The following is a 26224-nucleotide window of genomic DNA, read 5'->3' on the forward strand; positions in this document are numbered from 1 at the left end:
TTAGGAAGAAAAAGATTTTAAAATAAAGATTAAAAAAGTCTAGGGTTGAGGCATGCTAAGGGAGTATAAAATCTTTACATCACATTAATTAATCTCTTGTACAGATCACCTACCACACACACACATACACACACACACGAACAAAAAACCCCACTAAATAACCAACAGAATGCAGTCGAATTGATGTCAGTTAGTCTCACTCATCTGCCACTCTAGTGCTGGCACAAAGGGGATGAAAATGAAGTGGCAGTGATATTAGAAATGAAGATTACACACGAGTCTCGAAGTTTATTTAGTTATTGTTACTCTCAACCTGACAGCAAGAGAGACCACCAGTACTGAGCCCCAAGGTGGCCCAGTTCACCAAGAAGCTCACCTAGCCGCTTGCTAGCATGTTGGACTACATTTGGCCCGTAAACCCTTACAAGGGTCAGTGGTTCACTGCTATATTCTTTCTCTCATTGCCGTGGAGTCATAATCGCTGTCCCTCCACAGGTTTTCCCAAGACTGTAAATTGCATGAAAGGAGATTGCCCATCTTCTCCCTCAGAGCTTCCGATGGATTCGAACCACTAAAACCCCTCCGCCAGCCTTACTGCCTACAGACTATAGCAGGAAGGGGTTGTTGTTGTTGTTGTTGTCATGTGCCATCGAGTCGCTTGCGACTCATAGCGACCCTATGTACAACAGCCCTAAGCTCTGCTCTGTCCTGTGCCAATCTTATTGTCTCTGACACACCCATCCCAATTACCCCAGTCACTGAACCAACCCACCTCATAGAGGGTCTTCCCCTCCTGCGCTGTCCCTCTACCCTCCCAAGCATGATGTCCTTCTCCAAGGACTGGTCTCTCCTTACAATATGTCCAAAGTATGTTAGATGGAGCCTCAGAATCCTTGCCTCCAAGGAGCAGCCTGGTTTAACCCTCTCCAGGATGAATATGTCTGTTTTCTTAGCAGTCCATTGTGCATTCAATACTCTTCTCCAGCACCATAGCTCAAAGAAATCAATTCTCCTTTTATCCTCCCTAGTCATTGTCCAACTCTCTGATGCATAACAAGTGATTGCAAAGACCATGGCCTGTATCAGATGCACCTTAGTCTCCAGAAAGACCTTTGCTCTTCAGTACTTTGGAGAGGTCTCTAACAGCAGACTTTCCCATGGCAATACATCTTTTAATTTCCTGGCTGCTGGTGCCAAGAGTGTTGACTGTGGAGCCAAGCAAACTAAAGTTGTGAACAATTCTCAGTGTCTTCACCATCCATCCTGATGTTGCCAATTGGCCCAGTGGTGGTAAAGGAGGAGACACCAAGGCGGCATGGGAATCTACACACCAGCTCTACAGGGCAAATCATCTTCGCTCGGGAAACATTACCACTAAACTTAACAGACAGCATAAGAAATTGTCAGCAGCTGACGTGTTTGGAAGCACAGAAGCCAAGGATGCTTTAGATATAAGCTACCACGTTAAGGGCTGGAAAATGGGAGATAGATGTTTAAGGGAGTGAGTAGAAGTTGATTGGCATTCTGGTGGATGGTGGAGCAGGGCAACAAGTGGGTCAAGACACTTGTGCCAAGGGTAGGACAACACTGAAACGAATGGTTAATTCCACAATAAGGGATATATCTTTCATTTTTTCTGTAAAATGCTTGTCTGTCAGATAGTTCTCTAAATCTGAACATTGATATTAAGACAGAGTAGGAAGAAGGATTGGCCATCCACTTCTGAAATAGCAGGCCTCTGAAAACTCTACGTACAACAGAACACATGTAGACTAACAGAAAGGGCAACTGAGGCGGAGCTTTCAAGTATGGAAATGCAAAGGAAGAGGAACAGTTGTAAATAGACACTAGTGATTGGAACATGGAATATGAGAACCATGAATGTAAGAAAATTAGGTATTGTTAAGGAAGAAATGGAACGCATAAATATTGACATACTAGACATTGGTGAGATGAGATGGACCGGCATGGGGCATTTTGAGTTGGATGATCATATGATATATTACACCAGAGATGAAAAGCTGAGGAAAAATGTGGTTGCCATTCATAGTTTAAAAAGTAATTTCTAGATCCATCTTGAAGTACAATATTGTGAGTCACAGGATAATATCCATATGCATACAAGGAAGTCTGGTGAATACCACTATCATATATGTACCAACAACCAGAGCCAAAGAAGAGGAAATAGAAGATTTCTACTAACTTTTACAGTCGGAGATTGATCGAACATGCAATCAAGATGCATTGATAATAACGGGTGACTAGAATGCAAAAGTTGGGAACAGAAGAAGAATCAGTGGTTGGAAAACATGGACTTGGTGACAGAAATGAAGCTGGAGATAGAATGATCGAATTTTGTACAATCAATGACTTATTCATTACAAATATGTTTTTTAAGAGACATAAACGCAGGTTATACACATGCATTTCACCTGATGATATGCATAGGAATCAGATTGATTACATCTGCGGAAAGAACTGCTGGAGAAGCTCAATATCAGCCATGAAAACTAGGCCAGGAACTGATTGTGGAACAGCCCACCAACTATATGCAAGTTCATATGCAGGAAGGGGAGGCAAAGAAATTTCTAGATTATGTATCTAATTAATATGAGAATGGTGGTAGTCAGTATTAGCTTCTTACTGTCACGTTGTCATCAACCTTAAGCGAACACAATATCATATTTTTGGTACAAAATGGGGCGGGGGGTGGGGTGGGGGGGAGGTGAGATGGGCGGGGAGAAGGGTGCAACAATGAATGAATGGAATCCCAAAATCTCTGTAGATGTTCATTGAAATGAAAAATAAACAGCCTAAAAAAAAAAAAAAAAAAAAAGACTCTTGCTCCCAGGGTGGTTCAGTGAAAAGCAAAACCGAGGCCCCGCAGGGTAACCAGATGGGGAAATCCACCTCCTATAGAGGGAAAGCGGCTTCTATTGGCTGCCTCCCAAGGAAGGCGGTGTTTTGGTTTCAGTTACCGTAAAACTCTGGATTTTAGCCAAATGTTTTGAGAGTTCAAAAGTACAAATCCCTTTAAGAGGCTTACTCTTTTTAAATATTTTTTCAGGGGTTAAAAATTAAATTTCTAAAGAATACCTGAGGTGGAGATGTTCCTCGGTCCAGACACCAGCGCTGCCTGCCTCCAACATGAAGCTGGTTCCTGCTGTTCTGTTACTTTCCTGCTGCTGCTTAAGTTGTTGTAAGGTAAGTCATTCCATTTTTAGGCGAATCATTTAAGTAGGTATATTAAATACTAAAATTATTCTCAGTTATTTTAAAAGCTGGAAGTTTTTTTAACTGAAGTATTACATTGTTGCCTTAGCAGTAATAGTGGCATTATTAGTAACACTTTATTAATATCTTGATAAAAGAATTTTAAGAAAAAAACATTTATATTCTTGTGTGCATATAGATATTAAACTGAACAAGAATTTTGTTAATATAGATCTATAATTTACAGACGCAAGTAAGTATTTATTGTTGTTAGGTTCCACCAAGTCTCCTGCAACTCATAATGACCCTATGGACAGCAGAGCTGAAGACTGCCCCAACCGGAGCCAGTCTCACTGACTCCGACACACCTACCCTCCATTGCCCCAGTCACTGTATCAACCCATTTCATCCAAGGTCTTTCTCTCCTGTGCTTTCCCTCAACCCTTCTAAGTACGATGTACTTCAAGGATCTATCTCTACTGGCCATGTACCTGAAGTGTGTGAGATAGAGCTTCAAAATCCTAGCCTCTAAGGAGAAACTTGATTTCATCCTCTCCAAGACAGACCTGTTTGTTTTCTTGGCGATTCCATGGTATGTTCAAGACTCTTCTCCAGCACCACAACTCAAAGACGTCAATTCTTCGTCTATCATTCTTAGTCATTGTCCAGCTTTCTGATGTATAGCAAGTAATTGCAAAGACCATGGCCTAGATCAGGTGCACCTTAGTCTCTAGACAGACATTGTTGCTTCTTCAGTACTCTAGAGAGGTTCCTGATAGCAGATTTTCCTAATGCAATTTGTCTTTTCATTTCCTGATTGCTGGTGCCAAGAGTGTTGATTGTGGAGCTGAGCAAATATTTATTAAGCTCCTAGTAAGTGCAAGTAATTACAATGCTGGGTTGACAGAAGAAGAATTGATGCCTTTGATTTGTGTTGAAAAAGAATACTGAATATCCCAGGCACTTCCAAGAGAACAAACAGGTTTTCCCTTGAGATAGTTAAACTGAGCTCCTCCTTTGAGGCAAGGATTTTGAATCTCCATCTCACATACTTTGGGCACATGGCCAGGAGGGACCAGTCCCTGAGAGGGACAGTGCAGGAGAGGACGACCCTGGAGGAGATGGATTGACACAGTAACTGGGGCAATGGGGATAGGTGTGTTGGAAATAGTGACACTGTCTCAACGTAAGACAGACTTCAGAGATATTGTATTGATCACTATGAGGCTACCAGTCACAGGCAACTGGTTGGCACAAAACAACAATGTCATTATGTGCAAAGGATAAAATAAAACAAACCATCATGTCAGTTCTCTTAGCGAACCTGTAGAACAGAGTCCAATTGCTATAGGGTATCCAAACCTGTAAAGCTTTATGGAAATAGATTATCTCACCTTTCTCCCACCAAGTGCCTGATGGGTTTAAAGCACAGACCTTTTGGTTAGCAGTTGAAATCTTTAGCCACTTCGTTAGCCATCTTAAATAATAAGACTACTCTTTTCCTTTTTAGTATAGTTGCAGAAAGATCTTATAAATGGGCCAATGGCAAAATAGTAAGCAAGATTTAAAAGACAGTTGAAACACAGAAGAAGAAATGACAGCAAAAATATCATTTCACTGCCCAAAATATGGCATTATTGGAGGACATTGAGAAAAGCACAAAACAGTTGATCTATGAAGTTAGGAAAGCTTATGGATAAAGTAACATTTGATCTGGGCCTTTATATCTCATGTAAGATACCTTGTCTTTGAAGCCAGGAAAAGCAGCAAATGTTACAGGAGGAAGGCAGCAAAACCTCAAGCTCCTTTATTTAATAGATCCATTTGATTGGAAATAAAGCTTCGTGGGCAACACGGAAAATGAAGACAGACATGACAGGTTGGAAGGTCTTCTATTATGGTTCAAAATGTTCACATCTTTATAACTTAATGCTGATTGTATCCTTTTGTGTTCAAAACCTTCCAACTACACAAAAAGTCTCAAGAGATGTTGGAGATGAAGTGGAGTATTACACACACTTAGTGCTAAGATTTAAACCAATTGCATCGCTATCCTAAAGAATAAGATTACATTGGGAGCAGAAGTTACTGAGAAAATTTATCCTGTACTGAAATAAAAAGCATTAAAAAATTGTATTTGATAAATAACATTGATGGAAATCTACCTAGTGTAAAGATTTTATTTAAATATATAATTATTACCTAAATTTCACTTACCAAATGGTCATGGGAGAAAAAGTAAAGTTTTTAAAAGAATGTAAGAATAAATAAACTTGAGTTAGTACAAATAATAGCCATCATAAGAAAGATTGTTCAGCCTTGCTAGCAATTTAAAAAAAATCAACTAAGGTTCCTCTGCACAATTATTAAACTAGGGAAAAATACTATTGTTATTGGTTCTCTAAATAAATTTTACTTTTTTAGTAATTTTTAATTAATTTTAATGAAAATTTACAGAGACTTTGGATTTCCCTTCATTCATAGTTGCACTTTTCTCCCTGCCCACCCCTCCCCCCCAGTACACTCTTCTCTTTGAGAAGTAAAATAAAAGTTCCCCCATTGTTTTACAATCCCTTCCCCCAGGTCCACTCCACTATGCAGCCTTTGTTCTGGAGTCTTGTCATGATAATAATACCTAATCCCATATCCCTTTTAAACAGTTTTCTCCCTCATCTGTTTCAACGCAGTATACATAGTTTATCCCATCTTTCTTAGTCTCCTCCCCCAACCCCAATGTCAGTCCTGTTTTATAATAGTGGCATTATGCAGTATTTGTCCCTTTGTGACTGAGAGATTTCACTCCGCATAATGTTCTCCAGGACCCATTTTGAATAATATTGCATGAGTTCCTTGTTTTTCAATGCAGCATAGTATTCCATCATGTGAATATACCACAGCTTCTTTATCCATTCGTTTGTTGATGGGCACTTAGGTTGTTTTCAACTCCTTGCTATTGTGAACAAAGCCATGATAAACATGGGTGTGCATATATCTGCTTGGATGACAGTTATGGTCTCCTTGGGGTATATTCCCAGTAGTGGAATTGCTGGGTCAAATGGTATTTCTATTTGCAACTTTTTGAGAAAGCGCCATATCGGCTTCCACAGTGGTTGCACCATTTTACACTCCCACCAACAGTGAATAAGGGTTCCAGTTTCTCCACAACCTCGCCAGCATTTGTTGCTCTGTTCTGTTAAATTTTTTTATTCTTACTGGGGTGAGATGTTATCTCATAGTTGTTTTGATAAATTTTACTTTCATGAACCACAATTTGCCAAATCTGGCAAGGACTATAAAAATAACTATTGGCCAGGTGGTTTGAGATTTTCCCCCCAAGTACAAGTGCCTGATTCAAGCCATAATACTTTCATTTGCTTTGTATGAATGGAAAAGTTGGACAATGAATAAGGAAGACCAAAGAAGAATTGATATTTCTGAGTTGTGGTATTGGCAAAGAGTAGTGAATAATGCCATGGACAGCCAAAAGAAATAGATATGCCTTGGAGGAAGTACAATCAGTATTTTGTACTGGTTGTAAAAATACAAATGTATTTTTGGCAGTTAGAGGCCTGGATGGTGAAGCTTTCTGTCACATACTTTGGGCATATTGTCAGGAGGGACTAGCCCTTAACAACAACAACAACAAAAACAACACAACCACCCAAAAAAAACAAAAGAAAGAAAAGCAAACTTCATGCTGGGGAAAAACAGGATCATCAAAAGAGAGGAAGACTCTCAACAAGGTGTATTGACACAACGAATGCAACATGTATCGAGCATGGATGGTGAGGATGAGCAAGTAGGGCACAGTTGTAATCTGTTGTTCATAAGGTAACTGTAAGTCAAAGGCAATTGAGATTATTCACAACTTCAGTTTGCTTGGCTCCACAGTCAACACTCTTGGCACCAGCAGCCAGGGAACTAAAAGACGTATTGCAATGGGAAAGTCTGCTGTTAGGGACCTCTCCAAAGTACCAAAGAGCAATGGTGTCACTCTGGAGACTAAGGTGTGCCTGATACAGGTCATGGTCTTTGCAATCACTTGTTATGCATCAGAGAGCTGGAAAATGACTAGGGAGGATTGAAGAAGAATTGATGCCTTTGAGCTGTGGGGCTGGAGAAGAGTATTGAGAGTACCATGGACTGCTAAGAAGACAAACAGATTCATCCTTGAGAGGGTTAAACCAGGCTGCTCCTTGGAAGCAAGGATTCAGGCAAGGATTCTGAGGCTTCATCTGACATACTTTGGACATGTTGTAAGGAGGGACCAGTCCTTGGAGAGGGACATCATGCTTGCGAGGGTGGAGGGACAGCATAAGAGGGGAAGACCCTCTATGAGGTGGATTGATTCAGTGACTGGGGTAATCGGGATGGGTGTGTCAGAGGCAATGCGATTGGCACAGGATAGAGCAGGGTTTAGGGCTGTTGTACATAGGGTCGCTATGAGTCGCAAGCGACTCAATGGCACATAATAACAACAACACCATCAACAACAACATCACTGATTCATAGATGATTGTAGAATACAATTAGTGATTTAAAGACAAACATAGGTATTACTCGGGGCAAAACCAACAGCCAAAGCCTGATGTTCTCATTTGCGTAGGTTCCTCGTGCTCTGCAAGTCCCATGGGGGCACTGCATAGATCTCATGATAGGTGACTGTGTGTGCAGTGGCTTGTGAGACAGGAGAAGCAGCCGGTCCTGAAACCTGCCACTTCTATATTACATAGAAGCAAGACTACTCTTTGTCCAGTGTCACATGCTACTTCTTTCCTGAAGTTGTTCACTTCAAACAAAGTAATCAAGGCCAGCGAGGATCCTCTAGCCCAGCAATTCTATTTCATAAAAGTAAAGGAGATAGAGAGATGGAGATAGCGATAGAGAGATAGAGACAGAGAGAGAGAGAGAGATTCACCGACTTACATAGCAGCACTTCTATAATTTGTTATTTTATAATTATTAACTCAACTCAACTCTCCAGCAGGTTTTCAGAGGTTGTAAATCACATGAGAGAAGACCCCTTACCTTTCTCCCTAGGAGTAGCTGGTGGATTTGAACCAAGTGCGTTTGAACCCAGCAACACAGCTAGCTCCTTAATATCCTCAGAAAAATGCAAGAAAATGTCCTTATTATGTCCATGACAAAAATAGTTTTAGATTATGATAATAGATCATATGGAAGTAAACCTTAAAGGGAGTTAAGTTTCAACGGAGCCCAATGCCATCTTTTCAGAAGACACTGAGGTTTCTTCCAGTGTCCCCTCCACGATCACTAAGCTAATTACTGGCAGGCATGGGACTAGAAGGAAGAGTTAGAGAACTGAGGCCTCTGGAATCTATCATGACCATCATTACATTAGGATTCACACAGGATCTTAAATGTTTCTATGTGCTCACCCGCATTTGGATGTGCTCATATTGTGCTGGCATTTGTGCTTATATTATGTTTGTATTTCATTTGAGCCTCACAAGAGCTCCGTGAGAGCATTGTTTCTATTTTCTACATTTTATTGGTGAAGAAACAAGATCAGAAAAGTCAAATCCTCTTTCTCAACATAACGCATCTAGTAAGCAGTAGAGGGAAGAGCTTCTGACAATGCCAAGAAGGGAAGAGTGGTGGATCCATCCTCCTCTTAGTCCTAACGGGTCATCTTTTCTCCTTTTGTTTACAGGCCAGAGTTGAAACAAGACAACAAAGTAAAAAGACAACCACAAGAGATCCTGAGGTAAATCCAGAGGTGAAACCTGATAGGGTCACTAGGTTTAAAGTAGAAGATGGTTTTGTTTCTTTTTTGTTTTCCAATGAAGACTATCAGTTACTATCTAGCAAAAATATTTTCATGTCTATAAGTAAAAGGCAAGCTTAAATCAAAATAATTGCTGCTGTTGTTGTTAGGTTCTGAGACAGTTCCAACTCAAAGGAGTCTTAGGAAGAGCAGAGTGAAGCACTCACTGCCTGGCCCTGAGGCCTTGATGACAGCGACTGTGTCAATCTGTTTCATTGAGGGTCTTGCCCTCTTTTTGCTGCCCTCTCCCTTATCTAGCATAATGTCCTTCTTTAGTGTACAAACAACATGGGCATTGGAAGAGGAGAGCAGTCAATGGTATCTGACCTCTTGGAACTTCAGAAGGGAAGACAGTCTTCATCATCAGCAATAGCCCAAAGCATCTTCCTAATGTGGTCAGGCATGCTCACCGCACTCCACACTATAAATTTTTTCTACCAATTCTGACACCCGCTGTGCCTCCCATGGCACTCACTGCTCCTCTGTGGGTTCCAGAACTTACTACAATGGCTACACACAAGCACTGACAGACAATAGTCATAATTATTGGGTATATTAAGGAAGTTTGTCAGGTTTCTCAGAATCAGGAATACTCAGGAGACAATTATTAAATCAGCACAGCTTTTTTCCCAGCCATGCTTTCTTGGCTTTTCTTTTGTAATGGTAGCAAGATTTCCATTTTCTGCCTCTGGGATGACTCCTTTTAAGCCAAATAAGATGGCAAAACTGAGCAATCTGAACATTAATATTGTATGTGTATAGTTTGCCTGTGACTGTACCAAAGACTTGAGCATGGAAGAGAGCATGAGGATGGCATTGGACAGGACAGGGTTTCAATCTGTTGTTTACAGGTTGCTGTGAGTTTTAGTCGACTTGACAGGCACTAACAACAACATTTACATGTTCCTACTGCAAATATCAACAATCTGTGTTAATGCAGATGACACAACCCTGCTCACTGAAACTGAAGAGGACCTGAAGCACCTGCTGCAGAGGGTCAAGGACTGCAGCCTCCAATATGGATTGAGGCTCAATGTCAAGAAGACAAAGATTCTCACCACTGGACCAATTGGAAGCATCAGGATGGATGGGGAAGAGATTGAGATTGTTCACAGCTTTCGTTTGCTTGGCTCCACAGTCAACACTCTTGGCACCAGTAGCCAGGAAATTAAAAGGCGCATTGTCATGGGAAAGTCTGCTGTTAGGGACCTCTCCAAAGTACTGAAGAGCAATGGTGTCTCTCTGGAGACTAAGGTACATCTGATACAGGCCATGGTCTTCACAATCACTTGTTATGCATCAGAGAGTTGGACAATGACCAAGGAGGATAGAAGGAGAATTGATGCCTTTGAGCTGTGGTGCTGGAGAAGAGTACTGAGAATACCATGGACTGCTAGGAAAACAAACAGATTTGTCCTGGAAAGGGTTAAACCAGGTGGCTCCTTGGAGGCAAGGATTCTGAGGCTCCATCTAACATACTTTGGACATGTTGTGAGGAGAGACCGGTCCTTGGAGAGGGACATCATGCTTGGGAGGGTGGAGGGACAGCGCAGGAGAGGAAGGCCCTCTATGAGGTGGATTGATTCAGTGACTGGGATAATCGGGATGGGAGTGTCAGAGACAGTGCGATTGGCACAGGACAGAGCAGAGTTTAGGGCTGTTGTACGTAGGATCGCCTATGAGTCGCAAGCGATTCGATGGCACATAACAACAACAACAACAATAAAACAACTCCCAATAAAACTGAAAATTGCACTAAAGCTGCAAGAAGCCAAAATGAGAAGAGCTGAGAAGGAAAGTATTATAGCAGAATGTTCAAAGAGCTGGAGTCAGAGAAAAAAAGGGGAAGAAATTACTTGGCATTTCTCAAATGGAAGGAACATTAAAAACAAATTCAAGTACTACAAAGTACTAAAGAGCAATGATATAGTTTGAAGACTAAGGTGAACCTGATTTAGGTCATCATCTTTTAAATAATTTGCTATATATCTGAGAGCTGGACAATGAATAAGGATGACAGAAGAATAATCAATGTTTTTTGAGTTGTAATGTTGGAGAAAAGTAATGAATATCCCATGTACTGCCAAAATTGAACAAACGGATATTTCTTGGAGAAAGTGCAACCAGAATGTTTCTTAGAGGCAAGGATGGTGAAGCTTTGTCTCACATACTCTAGACATGTTCTTAGAAGGGGCTATTGCTTGGAAAAAGGCCATCATGCTTGGGACGTAGAGGGTCAACCAAAGTGAAAAAGATACTCAATGAGATGGATTTACACAGTGACTGTCACAGTGGGCTCATTATAGCAGGGATGATGAAGATAGATGGTGCGGGATAGGGCAGCGTTCAGATCTGTGGTCGGTACAGTCACTATGATTCATACTCAACTCAATGATGTAACAACCCCAAAGTTTCCATTTACCTTATTTACATTAATAGTTGTTGACATGCCCAAAATGTGTGAAATGAAGCTTTAACAACTTCCCTCCAGGGAGCACTGTGCCTACACCTTTTCCAAGCCATGTCTGTTCATGCTTTTGGCAGTCCATAGAATATTCAGTGCTTTTCTCCAACACCACAGCTCAAAGTCATTTCTTAGGCTGCCATCCTTATTCATTGTCCAGTTCTCAGATGCACAGAAAGTGATGGCAGACAGTGGCCTGAATCAATAGTAAGTTATCTGACTTCCTGGATGGATTACAAGCATGTCACAGTTTCAAAGCACTATGTAACCATATGGTAAGAGTTACAAAGACCGTGGCTAGAAAGTCATATCAAGGAATTTATTACATTATATCCAAGGACTAGCACTGTTATCCAAAGTGTGTGAGACAAAGTCTCACCATTTTCACTTCTAAGAGGCAATCTGGCTGTAATTCATCCAGATTTAATTTAGACAGCTTTGTTTGCTCTTTTGGTAGTCCATGATATAGTCAATATTGCCCACCTCTACCATAATTCAAAGGCATCAGTTCTTTTGTAATCTTCCTCACGCATTGTCCAGCTTTTGCATGATACACAAGTACCATGGCTGTGTCAGGTACCTTAGTCCTTAAAGTGATATCTTTGCTTCTTAACACTTATTTTTCTCTTTATTTTCTTTTTTCTTTAATCAGTTGTTGCTCCTTTTCCCCTCCATCATACATTAAAGATGTCCTTGACAAAAGAATTACCAAATGTATTAAGTTGTATGATTTTTTTTTTACTATTGCTTCTATGGGCACTGATTGTGAATCCAAGTAAAATGAACACTGAAATTAAATAACTGTTACATAATTGCAAGGATCAAGAGAAATTTAATAACTCTATGTTCATAAAGCAGTAGCAGCAGCATCTAAAAAAGGTGGGATCACACTTTATAGATGATTGGGCTCTGGTAGTAAATACTTAACATTTTTTTAGCACACTGTTTATACCTTAAAAAAAATCTTTTTCATCTCATTTGAATGTGCTTAAAGAAGAAGCAGAAGTAAAAACTAAAATCTGTGCTAAGTCTCTTAAAACCATAAAAACAATCATGCTTCCATAAACTTAGCCTATACTTCTTTTCCTTTGTCACATTCTTTTCAGACCTCCACTTACCAAGGTCTGGTTTCTCAGCTAAAGCTTCCTCAAAGGGGCCTAGTAATCTTCAGTCATTAGACTTGGTAACCTTTTATTTTCTGCCTTCATCCTAAACTCCAACACTGGTCACCTGAGCAGCACTCTACTTACTAGAAAATGATGTCCTTTTTGTCTCTGCCATTTCTTCTTTCCTTTTAAACATGCATTGTTCTATCTTTGCTATTCTTTTCTCACTATTTAGTAACTTCCAGACACTTTGCCAGGTGTGGGGACACAAAGGTAAACAAAATGTTCACAAAGATATGGAAAACTTTATTCTTCCTTCTTAGTTTTGACTAAAATCTAAAAGGTCAAGAACAGAGCAACCAGCAGTATGTGTTCCAACAGGAACTACGCAGCATGTGACACTAGCAAAAGTGGTCCTAACCGGAAGGTGGAAAAGGGATGAAAGTGAAGAAACTGGGACTATCTTGAGAAAGCTTTTGGCAGTGAAAGGGGCATTTTCTCTTCTTCCCCTACCCCCTTCATGCCCAGCAATGAGGAAGGAACAAGTGGCGCTGCTACTTTTCTTCAAACATTCTGAAACCAGTGACTTAAATAGATACTTGCACCCCAGTGCTCATTACAGCAGCACTATTCACAATAGCTAGAAGAAGGAAACACTCCAACTCTCATCAACAGATAAATAAAGAAACAAAGCATGCAGTATACAAAGAAAGGTATATTTTTCTTTCATGAAAAGAAATGAAGTCCTAATACATCCTATGGCATAGAGGAACCGTGACAACAGTATGCTAAGTGAATAAGCTAGATGTAGAAAGAGAATTATTATATAATAACATCTCTATGAGATATCTAGAATAGACAAAATCATGGATACAGAAAGTGAATCGGTGTTCACCATGGGCTAGGGGAGGGGTAGAGGAAGTTATTGCTAAATAGGTACAGAGTTTCTGTTTGAGGTGATGAAAATGTTTTGGAGACAAGCAGTGGTGATGATTGCATAACAGTGTGAATGTGATTAATGCTCCTGAATTCTGCATTTGAAAATGGTTAAATTGGCACATTTTTTATTTTATGTGGAATTTACTAATTTTTCTAAAGGCAGTGACAATTTAAAAAAGTCACTTTATTGAATGGCCAATTTGTCACGTTTCCTTATTTACTTAGCTATGTAGAAAGTTTACTGAGAAGCATACTAGGACAGCTCTTTCAAATGTTTACATGATTTTAATTGGCTGGATTTCGTTTGCGATTGTAGCAGCCATTTAAAGATTGTTTCATCAGTCTCCACCCCACTTTGCTGTTGCTGCAACTGGAGGTTACCAAGAAAAAAAAAATGGGACCTCCTGCAGGACACTGGGGGACAGACGCCTCAGCCGGTGGCACTGCCTGAGCTGCCTGTCCACCAGAAAGGGTCGCTAATGAACAAGAAGAGGTCCTCTCGCGACAGACGAGGCCTCTTCTAGCCTCGTCATAACCCCTCTGGATTCTCTTGTCTGATCTGTCGTCCCAGCAGCTTTCAGAGAGCGCTTCTAAAACACTCTAGTACTTCCTTCTTTAAAGTCCTTCAATGATCCCTCATGATCTGTTCTCCCTTTGCTTTCCCACTTCATCCCCCACAGTTCTGTCATTTTATAATTTCCATCTACAGACCCCTTGTTATCGCCCTCAAAATGCAACCCAGATGTCCCAAATGCCCAGCTTTTTCAAACTGCTATGCCACACTATCATTTCTAACATCAACCACTCTCTTTCCCTCAATACTCCCATCTTTGAAATTAGTAATTCACTTCTAGAACTCATCAATCATACTTATAGTTAAGTTGCTTATTAGCAAAGTAACAGGGCAGACCTTGACAGTGGAGTCCACTTTGAAACAGCAGGAACAACTCAGGGCACAGTTCTTGGATCCAGATATCTTCTTCTCCTTCTCTACTGCTGGTCATTGCCTAGGGCTTTCTCCAGTAAGTTTGCAATTCATAGCTCCATGAGTTAGCAAGCCCCAGTGCAACTACTGTCACAGGCTCATTTTCCCAATTCTATATTTAATCCTAAACCTTGGTTAGGGTTCTATATACCTTATTTGCATAATCTCTCTCTTATAAGGGTGACGTGCATCTTATTTACTTCATTTTCATGCTATTCAATCCCCTTTGTGGATCACAATACCAAATAACCATTCTGGTGATCCAGTGGTAAGGAAATATGCTGTCAACCCAAAGGCACACAGTTGAATCCACCAGCTGCTCCAGGGGAGAAAGATGGGCAATGTCTCCTGTGCCTCTGAAAACCCTATGCAGGGTGACCTAGGAGTGGGTCCTGACTTTATGGTTGTTGTTTTTGTTGTTATGTGCCGTCGAGTCGCTTGCGACTCATAGCGACCCTATGTACAACAGCCCTAAACCCTGCTCTATCCTGTGCCAATCGCATTGCCTCTGACACACCCACCCCGATTACCCCAGTCACTAAATCAATCCACATCATAGAGGGTCTTAACCTCCTGTGCTGTCCCTCTACCCTCCCAAGCATGATGTCCCTCTCCAAGGACCTGTCTCTCCTTGCAACATGTCCAAAGTATGTCAGACGAAGCCCCAGAATCTTTGCCTCCAAGGAGCAGCCTGGTTTAACCCTCTCTAGGATGAATCTGTTTGTTTTCTTGGCAGTCCATGGTACATTCAATACTCTTCTCCAGCACCACAGCTCAAAGGCATCAATTCTCCTTCTGTCCTCCCTAGTCATTGTCCAGCTCTCTGATGCATAACAAGTGATTGCAAAGACCATGGCCTGTATCAGGCACAACTTGTCTCCAAAGAGACACCATTGCTCTTGAGTACTTTAGAGAGGTCCCTAACCGCAGACTTTTCCATCGCAATACGTTTTTTGATTTCTTGACTGCTGGTACCAAGAGTGTTAACTGTGGAGCCGAGCAAACTGAAGCTGTGAACAATTTCAATCTCTTCGCCATCCATCCTGATGCTACCAATTGGTCCAGTGGTGAGAATTTTTGTCTTCTTGACATTGAGCCTCAGTCCATACTGAAGGCTGCAGTCCTTGACCCTCTGCAGTAAGTGCATGAGGTCCTCCTCAGTTTCAGTGAGCAAGGTTGTGTCATCTGCATAACGCAGATTGTTGATAGATCTTCCACCAATTCTAACGCCGCGCGTCTCCTCATAGAGCCCAGTCTCTTGGATAATCTGCTCTGCCTACAGGTTGAAAAGGTATGGAGATAGGACACATCCCTGGCGTACACCCTTCCCAATTTTGAACCATGCAGTGTTGCCCTGCTCTGTTCTGATGACTGCCTCTTGGTCCAAGTATAGGTTTCGCATTAGCACGATCAAGTGTTCTGGGACTCCCATTCTTCTCAGAGTCAGCCACAGTTTGTTATGATCCACACAGTCAAATGCCTTTGCATAATCAATGAAACACAGACAGACCTTCTTCTGGTATTCTCTGCTTTCAGCTAAGATCCATCTAACATCGGCTACAATATCCCTAGTACCACGACCCCATCTAAACCCAGCTTGGGCTTCTGGCAGTTCTCTGCTGATGGACTTTACGGTACATTACAATAACAACAGTCATTTGGTGAGAGTTACAAAGACCATGGCTAAAAGGGCCACAGTAAATGAGTCATCACACCACAACTATCATAAAACTTAGGTAAACGTCTTTCTGGTATTCTGTGATGCTGGCCAAGATCTATTTATCATCAACAATGATATCACTTGCTCCATATCCTCTTCTGCTCCAGCTTGAATTTATGACAGTTCCTGTTGATGGACTGCTGGAATAATTTTTTGTAGTTATCTTGAGCAAAATTTTACTTACATGTGATATTAATGATATTATTTAATAAAATACATGTTGTAATTCCTTTCTTTGGGATGTGCACAAATATAGATTTCTTCCAATCAGTTATCTCCCAAATTTCTTGACATAGACTAGTGAGTGCTTCCAGCATTAATTGGAATGCTATTAATTCCTGGAACTTTGGGATTTGTTTTGTTTTATTGTCCAATGCTTTCAATGCAATTTGAACTTATTCTTCAATGCCATTAATCTTGATCATGAAGTACCTCTCAAACATTAACCAATTCTTGGAGCTCTGGTGGCCTAGTGGCAAGACGCTGCATTGCAATCCCAGAGGTACACAGTTGAAATCCACCAGATGCTCTGCTGGAGAAGGAGGGAGCAATCTCCTCCTGTACCAGTCGGATCTGATTTGACGGTACACGTAAAAATAATACAATAAAAATTTAAAAAGAAAACGAACATTAACCAATTCTTTTTGATACAGTGATTCTGCATTCCTTCCATATTCTTGTTTTGTTTTGCTTCGATTTTGGTTTTGTTGTTAGCCCTCCATATCTCCTGAATATCCCCTGGGCTGCTAAAAGAGCAAACAAATAAGTCTTGTAGAAAATTCAGCCAAGTTGTTTCTTAGAGGCAAGGATGATGAGCCTTCATCTCACCTGCTCTGGGCATGTTATCAGGAGGGGCCCAACCCTGGGAAACTACTTCATTCGGAAGAAAGGAAGACCCTCAACAAGAGAGATTGACACAGCGACTGTAACAGTGGGTTCAGGTACAGCAGAGATGGTGAGGGTGGCAAAGCACAGGGCAGGGTTCAAATCTGATGTTCAAAAGTTTGTTACAGGTCATAGTCAATGCAATGGCACCTAACAATGACGCATCTCCAGGATGTTAATATTGTTATCCTCACTTTATTTCTTTTTCATTTTTCTTATTTTGACTTGGGATAATAATCACTCCATTGAATTTATGCTTAGTATCTGCCAACCATTATATATATATATATATATATATATATATATATATATAAAATTGCTAATCCTTACAATAACATTAGGAAATAAGTGATGGGGGTTTCAATCATAGTATTTTTCAACGGCTTATTCCTAAGACTTTGTTACTAAGATAATGTTTATTTTGTGTTTGACAGCACACTTTAACATCAGATACACCTCAAGAGGATATCATAGATAAAAAGTGCTTAACAGAAAAATACACTCATCTCTCCTGCGAAAAAGTCTTCTGCCAACCATGGCAGAAATGCATCGATAGGACCTGTACTTGTAAGCTTCCTTATCAGTGCCCAAAGAATGGTACATCGGTATGTTCAGCTAATGGGAGAAGCTACCCAACTTACTGCCAGCAAAAGAGTATCGAGTGTCTTCAATCACAGGCAAAGTTTTCAAATAGAGGAAAATGCACAGCTGGAGGTAGGAAAAGTCCCATTTTCAAATCCAAGTTATTTTATAGAAAAGGCAATCATCAGTCATTCTTGCTCTTAGAAAGTGCATTTCCTATGAAGATGACTCAGAGTTCTTCTCTTGGTTCTTCATAGTAATTAAGAGGATGACTAACACATAAGAGTTACAGGCAATGCAGCTCTTGAGTCTAGAGCAGGTTCTCCTAACACCAGGCCTCCATTTGAAGTTAGCACCACGTTCTCTCCAGCCTTCAGAATTGCCTGCATTCTTGCATCTGCTTGGCTAATGAAACTTATCAGAACTTTGAGAGGCCATTAAAACCTCAACAACAATAAAGAAGTCTTTAAATGAATTATTTAAATGATGCATAGGTTTGGTACACTGTTAGGCACTGTACTGATGTGTAACATTGTCAACCCCTGTTTGACATCTGTCTCCCATAATTTTGTCCTGGTCCATCCTTCCATCACCTTCTGGTCCTTTCCATCTCACTCCATTTGCCTTGATTATTCATGTGGTGTTTGGGCCACTGGAGATTTTCACATACTCCATCCAACCTTGTAAACTTTCTCTTAAATACCAGAGAGCTTGGCTACAGTCTACCCAGGTGTCTAATTTATGAGGAGACTGGGACTGTCACATGTAGACTGGCAGAGCGGTTAATGTCACTGTCAGTCCCGTTTTATTTTAAACCACTCCAATCTCTACCTAGGTAAATGGCAAGCTGTATATGAGCTCTATGGGCCCCATTTCCCTCATCTGTAAAATATGAATAATGTTAGTTTCTAACCCATAAGGCTCTTGTTAAGTGAAATAAAAATGAGGCATGCTTTCTGGTGCACAAAAAGTGCTCATTAATTTCTAGCTGTGACTGCAAAACTCGGACTTATTGACTCCTGGTATCAGGCCTTCACAGACACAGTGAGTTTACATGATTATTATGAATGCAGGGAGCTCTGGTGGCCTAGTGGCAAGAAGTCACGCTGCAATCCTGGAGGCATGCAGTTCGAGACCACCAGTTCCTCCAAGGAAGAAGGATAGGGAGTCTCTTGTGCAATTAACTGCCTCTGAAAACTCGCCAGGGGGTCAGCTATGGGTCGGTTTCAACTCTATGGTACACAACAACAACAAAACAACATCATGAATGCTTATTGCATTCTTTCTAAATCACCATGACATACGCCAGCTCCCTTAGCTGGTGTCTTTTTTGTGATACCAAGTTAAGATGCTGAGGAACTGCATATGATGAGGAAGAAAGCTCCCTGTTAGAGAGGAAGAAGACAACAGTGGAGATTATTGTGTCAGTATCAGGTTTTTCTTCTCCTCAGCTAAATGCCTTAAATAAATCAGCTTGCATAAACTCTTTCTATATTTTCATTATTACTTGGTTGGCTTACTTTTCAGACCATGACTCTTAGAGTAAGATTAACATATCAAACCCAATTGCTGTAGTCAGCTTTCACTCTGGTGACCTCAGAGTATCAAACAGAACTGGTTTCCACTGGCATTTCAATGGTTGATTTTTCACAAGTGCATCACCAGGCCTTTCCTGTAAGATGTATCTGAGTAGACTTCAACCTCCAACCTCTCACTTAGCAACCAGCTGTATTAGAACCACTTCCATTACCTAGGAACATGTAAGATTCATCGTGGTAATGTTGCTTGATAAAGTCAGCTCCAGCTCGTGGAGGTCCATGTACAATAGAATAAGGTGAAAGTGATTGGGGAAGTTCGACTTTACCCTGGAAGGTCACTTCAACTATGAGTTGATGACAATGCCTAGAGGATGTATCAGATATTAAACTGATAGGAACAGATACTACACTTGATCTTAGCAGAAAGGCTGAGAAGTGATTGAGTTGATGACAATGGGTTTCGTATTTTGGAATTTAGCATCGAGTTTCCAGCACTACGCACTTTTTTCTGCCTTCCGCACACACAGTAGCTGGTGGGTTGAAATCATTGATCCTTTGATTAGTAACTAAGGCATTAACTACTGTGTCACCAGGGCTCCTTCCAGACTGACAGAGCAAGTTAAAATTCCTTGCTTTACCGTTTGAGACAGCAGTGTAGTGTTTTAGTTTTTCATGTGAAAAGTAGGGATAAAATAAGCTTAATCTCACCTTCATAGGGTGATTGTGGAGATTTTATGGTTATCATGGGTTGAATTATATTCCCTCAAAATGTGTGCTTGCTTGACTAGGCCCTGGCTCCCAGCTTTAGCAGTTGCCCTCCATTTTGGAATATTAAGTAATTATCCCCTATTTTGTGCTGTACATTTTAACCTGTATATTAATGAGGCAGGTTTAGTGGAAGTGAATCTTTAGTCATCACTCTTACTCAAATAAGCCATATCTTTTACTTAACAAAAGATAAAAGGAGACAGAAATGAGCTCAGAGGGGAGAGACTTGACCATCACCAAGAAAGAAGAGTTGGTGGTTCATTGGGACAATCATTTAGATCTGTGGTCCCTGTTCTGAGAATCTCCTACATCCAGGGGAAGATACATGGAGATCCCTAAGGAATAGCAGGCCCACAAATGGTGAAAAGAGAGAGAAACTTCTCTAAGAACCAACTGAAAGAGAGCTGGTCCAATGAATTTGGGTTTCTTCCTAAACTATGAGAGAACAATATTCTGTTTGTTAAAGGCACCTACTTGTGGTATTTTTGTTTTAACAGCACTAGAGAGTCAACTGAGAGTCAACCATGAGTCAGTTCTACTGGACTACAATGAGTGAGAGAACTATGTGACTGGTGGCAGGCTCTCATAAAATTATGTTAAAATCTTCCTACTGTTCAAAGTTAATTTAACTTGTTTATTGTTGTTATGTGCTGTCAAGTCACCTGCAACACGTAGCAACCCTATGTACAGCAGCTCTGATGCCTGCCCTGTCCTGATCCAGTCTCACTGACTCTGACACACAAACCCCCATTGCCCCAGTTACTGTATCAAACCATCTTATCTGGGGTCTTCCTCTCCTGCTCTGTCCCTCCACCCTTCCAAGCATGATGTCCTTCTCCAAAGACCAGTCCCTCCTGGCCACAGGCCCAAAGTGTGTGAGGCAGTAATTTAACTTATGTTTTATTATTTCCAAGGTTTTTACTCAGAGAGAAATTGTGATTGCCTGACTATGTCCCTTTCTTTCGGTTTTTATTTTAGAGCAATTCACTGTTTCCTTGAAGAACGGAGACAAGGATTCAGAGGGAATTGTTGAAGTAAAACTTGTGGGCCAAGAAAAGGCCTTTATCTGTAATAACAGCTGGGGCATCACACAAGCCAATGTGGCTTGCCGTCACCTTGGATTTCAACAGTGAGTGCTTCTATCTGTGATGTATTTCTCCTGTTTTCTTTTTTTATCTAAGGCTTTTGCAAGAGAACTCTGGTGGCATAATCTGTAGGGAATTGTGCTGATACTACAAAGACTGCACATCTCTGGCAGTTCAAATCCACCAGTGGCTTCCAGGTAGAAAGATAAATAGCTTCCTCCCCTGCAGTCAATGGCCTTAGAAATCCAGTAGAGGGTCACCAGAGTTAGTGCCTATTTGACAGCTCTGAGTGAGTGAGTGGACCTCCTTATAAGAAGCCCTGGGGCACAGTGGTTAAGTGCTCTCTTGCTGTTAAGTTGACTGAACCTACCAGCTTCTTCCAGTCTGATTGCATATTTGGTAGTTCTGCTCCACCAGGAGCCCTGGTGGTATAGTGTGTCAGGCTGTTAACCAAAAGGTTAGTGGTTCAAAGCTACCAGTACACTCAACAGGAGAAAAATGGGCCATCTGCTTCCATAAAGATTTATAGATTCAAATACCTGATGGGTTATTTGAGTCCAACTCAGCTAGAAGGTAGAAGATTCTGTTTGGCTCCACAATCAGCAATCTTGGCGCCAGCCATCAGGAAATCAAAAGACGAATTGCTCTGGGGAAGTCTGCTGTCAAGGGACCTCTCCAGAGAGCTAAATAGCAATGATGTCAGTCCAGGCCATCGTCTTAGCAGTTACTTGCTATGCATTGAAGAGCTAGAAAATGACTAAGGATGATAGAAGAAAAAAACTGATGCCTTTGAGTTGTGGTGCTGGAGAAGAGTATTGAACATACCATGGACAGCCAACAGAACAAAAAGGTCTATCTTGGAGATGGTGAAACGAATGTCTCCTTGGAGACTAGGATTTTGAAGCGCTCACATACTTTGGGCATGTGACCAGGAGAGACCAGTCCTTGGAGAAGGACATGATTCTTGGAAGGAAGGAGGGACTGAGCAGGAGAGGAAGACCCTGGATGAGGTGGATTGACACTGTAACTTGGGTAATGGGTTTAAGTGTGTTGGAGTTAGTGTGATTAGTTCAGCATTGGCCAAGCTTCAGAGTTATTGTACATAGGGTCACTATGAGTCGCAGGCAACTCAATGGCACATAAATAACAACAGTAACATTAATTATGAATTATATATCTCAGTGTAATTCATTATAAAGTCTTATCAATGCCTTATTGTGTGTTGCCTTTTCCTTGGTCCAACATAACTGTTTATTTATTTTTACTTCCCTCTCCAACTCTTCCCACTCCAGATAATCATCCAAGAATGATTCTGTGTGTGAACCTTTTCTTAGCTTAGTGTTCTTATAGAACAATAATTTTTTTGTCACTGACTCTTACCATTCAGCACAATTTCCTCTAGATTCATCCATGTTGTGCAGTGATTACCCAACTATTTATCATTCCTTAGTGTTGCATAATACTCCTTTGTGTGAATTGTGAATATACCTTTGTTTCTTTATTTGTCCACAGATGGACACTTGGATTGTTTCCATTTTTTTTGCTCTTGTAAATAATGCTGCAGTAAACATGAGCATGCACATATCAGTTTGGTATGTTTGTATTAGTTTGTGTTGCAGCTCTTATTTCTTTGGGATATACACTTAGTAGGGAGAATGCTGGCTCAAATGGGATTTCTATTTCCAAGTTTCTGAGGAAGCACCAAACTGCTTTCTTAAATTCCTAGCCAGCAAGGTGTGAGAGTTCCAGTATCTCCCCACCTTCACCAGCATCTGTTGTTTGCTGCCTTGCTGGACCTCATTATGTTGCTGGGATGAGGTAATATCTCATTATTGTTTTGATTTGCATCACTACACTAGTCCCTTGTCAGATGTGCCATGGCCAAACACCCACTAATATTGAGCACTTCTTCAGGTACTTTCTGGTCATTTGAACATCTTGAGCAGTGTCTTTCCTTGCCCTCTGCTGATTTTGTAATTCAATTATTTGTCTCTCTCCACCCCCCCGTAGAGATGTTGGCATTTTCTGTAATTTTTAGAGGTGAGTGCCTTACCAACACTTGTTCAGACTGACTTTATGTTTATCAACTTCTTGTTTGAATGTTCCTTCTTGCATCTCACGCCTTCAATCTGGAGTAAATTTTCTTTTTCTTAATCTACATCCACTGTTGGTTTCAAAAAAAATCACTCATTAGCATGAGCCTCTTATTGTTAGATTGACCCATAAGATATTGCCAACATCTGACAGATTTTTATCTTTTATCTGTTGTTCAACCTAATGGTAAAATCTCGCAGCCTCTGCTCTCTCAGTATCTTGCTTGTATTTTACATCAATTTACATATTTACCACTCTCATTTTAGTCACTGTATCGAAAGGAATTGGAAGACACAGAAGAATTTCATAAAACAACATATGAGCAAGAGCCTATGGTGATGAAAGAAGAAGTTCAGGCTGCTTTGAAGGAAATGGCAAAAATAAGGCTCCAGGAATAGATGGTATACCAACTGACATATTTCAGTTAACAGATGCTGCCCTGGGCGTGCTCACCAAGTTGTGCCAAGAAATATGGAGAACAACCACTTGGCCAACTGACTGGAAGAGATCGATATTTGTTCCTATCCCAAAGAAAGGTGACCCAACAGAATGTGGAAACTACAGAACAATCTCACTGATTTCACATGCAAGCAAGATTTTACTGAAGATTATCCAAAAACGACTGGAACAGCACATCAACAGAGAACTACCAGAAGTCCAGGCTGGTTTCAGAAGGGGTCGTGGTACTAGAGATATTGTAGCTGATGTTAGATGGATCTTGGCTGAAAGCAGGGAATACCAGAGGAATGTCTATCTGTGTTTCATTGACTATGCAAAGGCATTTGACTGTGTGGATCATAACAAACTGTGGCTGACTCTGAGAAGAATGGGAATCCCAGAACACTTGATCGTTCTAATGCAAAACTTATACTTGGACCAGGAGGCAGTCGTCAGAACAGAGCAAGGGAACACTGCATGGTTCAAAATTGGGAAGGGCGTATGCCAGGGATGCATCCTATCTCCAACCTTTTCAACCTATATGCAGAACAGATTATCCAGGAGGCTGGGCTCTATGAGGAGAAATGTGGGGTCAAGATTGGTGGACGATTTATCAACAATCTGCATTATACAGATGACACAACCCTGCTTGCTGAAACTGAGGAGGACCTGAAGCGCCTGCTGCAGAGTGTCAAGGACTGCAGCCTACAATATGGATTGAGGCTCAATGTCAAGAAGACAAAGATTCTCACCACTGGCCCAATTGGCAGCATCAGGATGGATGGTGAAGAGATTGAGATTGTACACAGCTTTAGTTTGCTTGGCTCCATAGTCAACAGTCTTGGCACCAGCAACCAGGAAATTAAAAGGCGCATTGCCATGGGAAAGTCAGCTGTTAGGGACCTCTCCAAAGTGCTGAAGAGCAATGGTATCTCTTTGGAGACTAAGGTGCATCTGATGCAGGCCATGATCTTCGCAATCACCTGTTATGCATCAGAGAGTTGGACAATGACCAAGGAGGATATAAGGAGAATTGATGCCTTTGAGCTGTGGTGCTGGAGGAGAGTATTGAGAACAGATTTGTCCTGGAAAGGGTTAAACCGGGTGGCTTCTTGGAGGCAAGGATTCTGAGGCTCCGTCTAACATACTTTGGACATGTTGTGAGGAGAGACTGGTCCTTAGAGAGGGACATCGTGCTTGGGAGGGTGGAGGGACAGCGCAGGAGAGGAAGGCCCTCTATGAGGTGGATTGATTCAATGATTGGGATAATTGGAATAGGAGTGTCAGAGACAGTGCGATTGGCACAGGACAGAGCGGAGTTTAGGGCTGTTGTACATAGGGTCGCTATGAGTCGCAGGCGACTCGACGGCACATAACAACAACACATTTTAGCAAGTAAGAATTTTCCTTCCTTCCCTAAGAGCTCTTGAAGGGTGTTTATTCCATGTTGCCTAATATACTTAACGTTGTTGTTTTGGTTTTTTTTTTAGGTTGAGAATTTACCTTATTTTGTTATTCAACAGTTTCATAACTATTCTGTATTTCTTATAGATTTTTAGAAGACTTTTTGTGTTGTGATTTTAGTGAATGTTTACAGAAAGGATAAGTTTTCATTTATTCCCTAAATATTAAAGAGCAATGGTGTCACTTTGGAGACTAAGGTGCATCTGATCCAGGCCATGGTCTTTGCAATCACTTGCTATGCATCAGAGAGCTTGACAATGACTAGGGAGGACTGAAGGAGAATTGATGTCTTTGAGCTGAGGTGTTATAGGAGAGTATTGAATAAGCCACACACTGCTAAGGAAATGAATACGTTCATCTTAGAGAGGGTTAAACCAGGCTGCTCCTTGAGGCAAGAATTCTGAAGCTTAGTCTGACATATTTTGGACATGTTTCAAGGAGGGACCAATCCTTGGAGAAGGATGTCATGCTTGGGAGAGTGAAGGGACAACACAGGAGAGGAAGACCCTCTATGAGATGGATTGATTCAGTGACTCAGGTAATCTGGGTAGGTGTGTCAGAAACAGTGAGATTTGCACAGGATAGAGCAGGGTTTAGGGTTGTTGTACATACGGTCACTATGAGTCGCAGGTGACTTGATGGCACATAACCACAACAACAAACCCAAAATATCATTATATTGCTGGAGAGTGTAGCTCTGTGTGAAAACAAAATGTGCTTGCTTAAATTAAACCAACTTACTTTCCAGATCCTAGGTAATGAATAATGAGCCAGCAAAGAAAATCTTAAGAGCAAGGGGTAACTAGGAAGATTTAAAAAACAAACAAACAAAAAACCAAAAACAAACAACACAAGAAAGAACAGCTGAGCAGACTATGCCTGATTTATACATCCAATTCCCTTTCTCAGAGAGATAGGGGCAAGTGAAGAGATGATTAGAAGTCAGAAATGAAGAATTAGGAAAAAATACTCCTCCTTAACAGATGTAGCATTTTCCAAGTGCTTGCCATGTTTTGAATTCTGGCAAGTCAGTCTGTAACTCATATATAGAAAATTACTTTAGTCCATTACTTCCTTTTTTTCTTTTTAATAAATTTTTTATTTTAATTGTGATTTTAATGAAAGTTTACAGAAAATTAGATTTTCATTCATTGT

General features: G+C 40.9%; 1 protein-coding gene across 1 annotated transcript in view; it reads left to right on the top strand.

Annotated features, from left to right (window-relative positions):
• Positions 1-6991: 6991 nt before the first annotated feature.
• Positions 6992-26224, top strand: part of CFI (complement factor I) — a 51639-nt gene continuing 32406 nt past the window's right edge. The window contains exons 1-4 of the mRNA XM_006881150.1: positions 6992-7012; positions 8888-8941; positions 17535-17814; positions 20967-21117. Of these exons, the coding sequence (XP_006881212.1) occupies positions 6992-7012; positions 8888-8941; positions 17535-17814; positions 20967-21117 (506 nt within the window). The remainder of the gene's footprint in view (positions 7013-8887; positions 8942-17534; positions 17815-20966; positions 21118-26224) is intronic.

Source organism: Elephantulus edwardii, unplaced genomic scaffold, assembly GCF_000299155.1.
Source record: "Elephantulus edwardii isolate Elephantulus edwardi_28Jun2011 unplaced genomic scaffold, EleEdw1.0 scaffold00012, whole genome shotgun sequence".
Classification (NCBI taxonomy): Eukaryota; Metazoa; Chordata; class Mammalia; order Macroscelidea; family Macroscelididae; genus Elephantulus; species Elephantulus edwardii.